The sequence below is a fragment of the Oncorhynchus clarkii genome, chromosome 3 (genome assembly GCF_045791955.1).
Source record: "Oncorhynchus clarkii lewisi isolate Uvic-CL-2024 chromosome 3, UVic_Ocla_1.0, whole genome shotgun sequence".
Classification (NCBI taxonomy): domain Eukaryota; kingdom Metazoa; phylum Chordata; class Actinopteri; order Salmoniformes; family Salmonidae; genus Oncorhynchus; species Oncorhynchus clarkii.
Window position 1 is genome coordinate 88,851,474 of NC_092149.1, and position 5,795 is coordinate 88,857,268.

At 45.3% G+C, this 5,795-nt stretch overlaps 1 protein-coding gene across 2 annotated transcripts; it reads right to left on the bottom strand.

The window, feature by feature from the left end:
- On the bottom strand, positions 1 to 5,358 carry LOC139405539 (uncharacterized). Of its 2 annotated transcripts, XR_011633890.1 has the most exons (4): positions 4,217 to 5,358; positions 3,578 to 4,063; positions 2,193 to 3,426; positions 7 to 2,144 (listed from the first exon to the last, which is right to left on the bottom strand). XR_011633890.1 is itself a non-coding variant. In XM_071147952.1 (3 exons), exons 1-3 carry the CDS (start codon positions 5,019 to 5,021, stop codon positions 2,786 to 2,788), a joined length of 1,932 nt encoding a protein of 643 aa, XP_071004053.1. In that variant the 5' UTR covers positions 5,022 to 5,358; the 3' UTR covers positions 1 to 2,785. The 2 variants fall into 2 exon arrangements, 1 of the variants encoding a protein (XP_071004053.1); XM_071147952.1 differs by having other exon boundaries at positions 1 to 3,426.
- Positions 5,359 to 5,795: the final 437 nt, after the last annotated feature.

Here is a 5,795-nt window from a genome sequence, read left to right on the forward strand (position 1 = left end):
TGGGATGGCATGCAGGCTATCGCCAATTTATTAACGCACAATATGCCCAAATGGATCATGGAAACCACTTCAACCACTTCCTTTTCATTCCACACTCGGTTTTCTCTGAGTGTTTTTTAATATTATTTTATAGGTGTGACGTCATTCCATCCAGCTGTTTCCATGAACCATGGAAACGCACAGTAACAGGAAATTGTCCCATCTATTTTCTATGTAAACGTTCTAAATGCTGCCAAAACAGGTTCACGGAAACAGCTGTTCACCTTGAACACTGCTAATGAAACTGTCAAGTAGGGACAAGAGGAATGAAGCAAGATAAATTCCGTCTGATCAAAGACTAGGCCTATCTCTAAAAAGTGACTCATAATGTATTGGATGGTTTCCCTATTATGTCATTGAATAGGCCTATATCTGAATAGAGCTTATAAGTATTATTATCATGATATAAAATCCAGTTGCAGAGCAATACAATGTATAAATAACAGTTGATTAAATAATATTGACAATGAAGTGTGCCAAATAAAATCATTCGTTTGACCTAGATGCAAGACGATTCTATCAGTTATCCAAGTACAGTGATTTATCCTCCATATTTCAAGACATGTAGGGATGGTCATTATTCAAGTTAACATAAATAATGTATTTTAATAAAAATACTGTTGTTGTACATTAAAACATTCTCAGGTAATTAAAACAAAAAGCAATTCAATTATCATTATTAGGCTGTTTTCCTAAAATAAAAGTATTTTTGATCAATTTGTCACAGGCAATTTAGATAATTTTGCATTCACACAATTCCCCTTGAAATATCTCATGTTATTGGCCCTGCATCAGAAGGCATAGGCTGTGTCTGAAAATGACACCCTATACCCTATATTGTGCACTACTTTTGACCAGAGCCATAAAGACCTTTGTCAAACGTAGTAGTGCACTACATAGGGAATAGGGTGCCATACAACGGACTGACTCCACAAAACACATCATCTGCTCTATTGTTACTGGTAGAGTAGAACTGGTACTGGTAGAGTAGAACTGGTACTGGTAGATTAGAACTGGTACTGGTAGAGTAGAACTGGTAGAGTAGAACTGGTACTGGTAGAGTAGAACTGGTACTGGTAGAGTAGAACTGGTACAGGTAGAGTAGAACTGGTAGAGTAGAACTGGTAGAGTAGAACTGGTACTGGTAGAGTAGAACTGGTACTGGTAGAGTAGAACTGGTACTGGAAGAGTAGAGTAGAACTGGTACTGGTAGAGTAGAACTGGTACTGGTAGAGTAGAAATGGTAGAGTAGAACTGGTACTGGTAGAAGTAGAACTGGTACTGGTTGAGTAGAACTGGTACTGGTAGAGTAGAACTGGTACTGGTAGAGTATAACTGGTAGAGTAGAACTGGTAGAGTAGAACTGGTAGAGTAGACTGGAAATGGTAGAGTATAACTGGTAGAGTATAACTGGTAGAGTAGACTGGTAGAGTAGACTGGAAATGGTAGAGTATAACTGGTAGAGTAGACTGGTACTGGTAGAGTAGAACTGGTAGAGTAGAACTGGTACTGGTAGAGTATAACTGGTAGAATAGAACTAGTACTGGTAGAGTAGAACTGGTAGAGTAGACTGGTACTGGTAGAGTAGAACTGGTAGAGCAGAACTAGTACTGGTAGAGTAGAACTGGTAGAGTAGAACTGGTACTGGTAGAGTAGAACTGGTAGTGGTAGAGTAGAACTGGTAGAGTAGAACTGGTACTGGTAGAGTAGAACTGGTAGAGTAAAACTGGTACTGGTTGAGTAGAACTGGTACTGTTTGAGTAGAACTGGTACTGTAATGTTGGTCTCCTGCCCTCTAATTAAAATGTGGACCACAAAGCCAATTCCACTCTTCCCCTCTAATCAGGGACTGATTTAGACCTGGGACACCAGGTGGGTGATTCCCCTCTAATCAGGGACTGATTTAGACCTGGGACACCAGGTGGATGATTCCCCTCTAATCAGGGACTGATTTAGACCTGGGATACCAGGTGGGTGATTCCCCTCTAATCAGGGACTGATTTAGACCTGGGACACCAGGTGGGAGATTCCCCTCTAATCAGGGACTGGTTTAGACCTGGGACACCAGGTGGGAGATTCCCCTCTAATCAGGGACTGGTTTAGACCTGGGACACCAGGTGGGTGATTCCCTCTAATCAGGGACTGGTTTATACCTGGGACACCAGGTGGGTGATTCCCCTCTAATCAGGGGGGATTTAGACCTGGGACACCAGGTGGGAGATTCCTCTTTAATCAGGGACTGATTTAGACCTGGGACACCAGGTGGGAGATTCCTCTCTAATCAGGGACTGATTTAGACCTGGGATACCAGGTGGGTGATTCCCCTCTAATCAGGGACTGATTTAGACCTGGGATACCAGGTGGGTGATTCCCCTCTAATCAGGGACTGATTTAGACCTGGGAGACCAGGTGGGTGATTCCTCTTTAATCAGGGACTGATTTAGACCTGGGACACCAGGTGGGTGATTCCCCTCTAATCAGGGACTGATTTAGACCTGGGATACCAGGTGGGTGATTCCCCTCTAATCAGGGACTGATTTAGACCTGGGACACCAGGTGGGTGATTCCCCTCCAATCAGGGACTGATTTAGACCTGGGACACCAGGTGGGTGATTCCCCTCCAATCAGGGACTGATTTAGACCTGGGACACCAGGTGGGTGTAATTCATTATCAGGTAGAAGAAGAAAAAAAAACAGCAGTAATCCAGAACTTGTTGGGTAATATTTGAATACCCGTGATCCCTTGTTACTGGTAGAGCTCAGAGTCTGTCAGGGAGAGGCCCTGCTGTGAGGATGATGTCATTGTAGGCTGCATAATGTGCTCCACCATATTGTGTCCTCCATGTTGCCCCAGCATTAGAGAGGAGGAGTTGAACTGGAGAGGAGGGTAGTTAACGTTACCAGCCCCAGTCTCACAGTGACTTCTGTTGTACAAAAAACTGTTATTGTACTGCGATTGAGAGATGGCAGCATTGTTCCTCTGAGGAGTCTGAGTGGGGCCTGTGGTTTTGTGTTGTGTGTGGTGGCTAATCTGGCTATGATTCCCCAGCCCACTGTTCAGACTATTCCCCTGGCCCAGTCCAGGTCCAGTCTGTTGGTGTTGTGTCTGTTGGGTCATTTGAGTCAGTAGACAGGCCTGCAGCTTCCTCTTGGCTCTCCAGCGGGCCACTCTGAGCCGGGTCTTTTCCCGTCTCTCCTTCACCAGGTCAGCTAATAGAGGCTGGGGAAGATTCTTCTCCATCTCCCTCTGACGGGTCTGGCTCCTCCTCCTCAGCTCAGTTCGTCTCATTTTAAACTCCTCGTACAGACTCAGGTCCTTGGGCCACGGACGCACCATGGGCCTGGGAGCAACTCCTGACATGGACATCACTGCCTGGGACAGCCCATCTGAGGATGAAGAGGACAAAAAAACATTCCATTAGATTGGATAAATTATATTTTATTGAACAGAAGCATAGTGACCACAACAAAGCAGTATTTTGCCTTGGGACATGGCTGTAGATTATGGAGCCACCATGTCTCGGGAGATTTAACTCACATGAACAAGAGTCGGCTGAGGTGAAGGGTGTATTCTCTGCTAAGGTCCTCTGGCTCTGTGGTGGACGGGGTGCTCTCCTATCCCTCTGGCTTTGAGAGCCTGGGATGGTCATATGACTGTCCAGGAGGAGGTTGCCCTGAGTCTGCCTATCTAAAAGGTTGCCCTGAGAGTTGAAGCCTTCGGCAGCCAGGTTTATCAGCAGGGTCTCCACCTCCTCTGGTTCCTGTTTGATACAGATGATCTCCACCTCAGCTTCCTCCTCTTTCACTTGGAACTGGGACAAGGGCTGGGAGGATGGCAGTACACTCCTGGCAGAGCAGTCTGCTCCGTCAGTCCTGGGAGGGGAGAGGACCAGCTGGGCCCCAGGGTCTGTGCTTGTCTCTGGTGGCTGTGTACTCATGGTCCACTCAGCCTGACACTCTTCTTCCTCCTCCCTCCTCTGGCTCTCATCAGACACCTTGGGGTCTAGGAGGGCTGGGGGCTCCTCTGGGGGGATAGAGAGGTAACATGGTGGTCAACAAACACGGGGAAAATAGAGGGCTATACTAGATCAGTCAGGCCACCAATTTACATACACAAACAAACACAGAATAATAGCCACATACAAAACCCAACAAGATCTGAGAAAAGACATTCTACCTTTCAAAGGTTCCAGATGCTCTGATGAACTGTTCATTGCAGAGACAGTGGGTGTCAATGTCCGGTCCTCCAGAGTCTGGGAGATCACAGTTGTCAGATCATCGTGACTGTCAAAGGATGTTGATGTTGCCCTAACGGTTACCATATTATCAGAGGGCTGGGTGGCCCTGACCAAATTATCAGAGGGCTGGGTGGCCCTGACCAAATTATCAGAGGGCTGGGTGGCCCTGACTAAATTGTCAGAGGGCTGGGTGGCCCTGACCAAGTTGTCAGAGGGCTGGGTGGCCCTGACCAAATTATCAGAGGGCTGGGTGGCCCTGACCAAATTATCAGAGGGCTGGGTGGCCCTGACCATATTCTCAGAGGGTATGGTGATGGTGACTCGATTCCTTGCCTGTACGTTTCCATTTGTAGTGGGAATTTGGTTGTTGTTTGGAACCGTCCTTCTCGGCGGCTGTGGTAAACCCGAGGACAGTGCGGCCTCGGAGGAACCGTGAATTCTGCGGGGATCAGAATGGCCGAATGCTGTCCGGTAGGTCTGATAAGTGGCAGAGTGCGCGTTCTCATCCAGAGCGTTCATGTGTTTCCGCATGGTCTTAATCTGAGATCGGGATATCTCCAGCATCTGTCTTATGTTCTCCGCCTCTTTCTCTTTAGCTACTACCTCCATCTTCAGCTCGTCGAATTTAATGCCGACCACTCTAAGCATCTCTCCCAACACCGTCTCAACAGCGGCACTAACCGCTCTCTCTATCACGGTACCCATCTGTCCCCGCATTAGGGAAATTGTTAGACTGATATCCATTTTTGTAAAACTGCAAATAACAACCTTTCAATTTGTTTATAACATCGGAGGTCAAATTTTATAGTCTGTCGTCCATCGTGAAATGCATAGCAAGCGATAGATTGCTGCTAACATCGAGCTAGCTAGCTACCCTCGTAGTAAGCGGAAAACCTGCTCCAGAGAGCTAACTAAACAAGACAATTGAAAGGCTTTTCACTGTTTGTAAGTTATTAAATAGTAAAAAGTCCCTGGCTAATTTCGAAACCAGAAGATGTCAGAGAAACTGAAAATATTTCAACTTCGCATCTATGTAAACAAATAGGTTCTCCTTTAATCATTCCTGTGTTTCATCAAATATGTCCGATAGGATCGCCGGTTTGGAGGTTTAAGTTCCGGGTAGGAGCATGACGAGAAATCTTTAACGGCCTTACCTTGGAAGGTATGCTATGCTGTGCAAATCATGAACTCAACAGGTTACAATACGATATTATTTGTTAAAATTGGACTGAATATGGGTAGAACGTAGAATTAGCTCCAACAGTGCAGTAGAATCTAACAATTTACAATACACACAAATCTAAAAGTAAAAGTATGGAATTAAGAAATAATGTCTTAGTGGCATTGACAAAAATACAGTATATACATATTCAATTAGTAAAACAGTATGTAAACATTATTTAAGTGACCAGTTAGATCAGAATTGCTGTCATTGTCATTGGCCTGGAAAAATAATTAAGCTAGCTATTGCAGAACACCAACACAAGCAGACCAGAAACAGAAGTTTTTATGAAAATG

Bases quoted from the DNA above. Each gene is read 5' to 3' on its own strand.
- LOC139405539 (XM_071147952.1), bottom strand. From the start codon at position 5,021: ATGGATATCAGTCTAACAATTTCCCTAATGCGGGGACAGATGGGTACC. The intron at 4,064-4,216 runs GTAGAATGTCTT...CTATCCCCCCAG, and splicing joins GCATCTGGAACCTTTGAAAG to AGGAGCCCCCAGCCCTCCTA. The intron at 3,427-3,577 runs GTGAGTTAAATC...CTTCATCCTCAG, and splicing joins CTCAGCCGACTCTTGTTCAT to ATGGGCTGTCCCAGGCAGTG.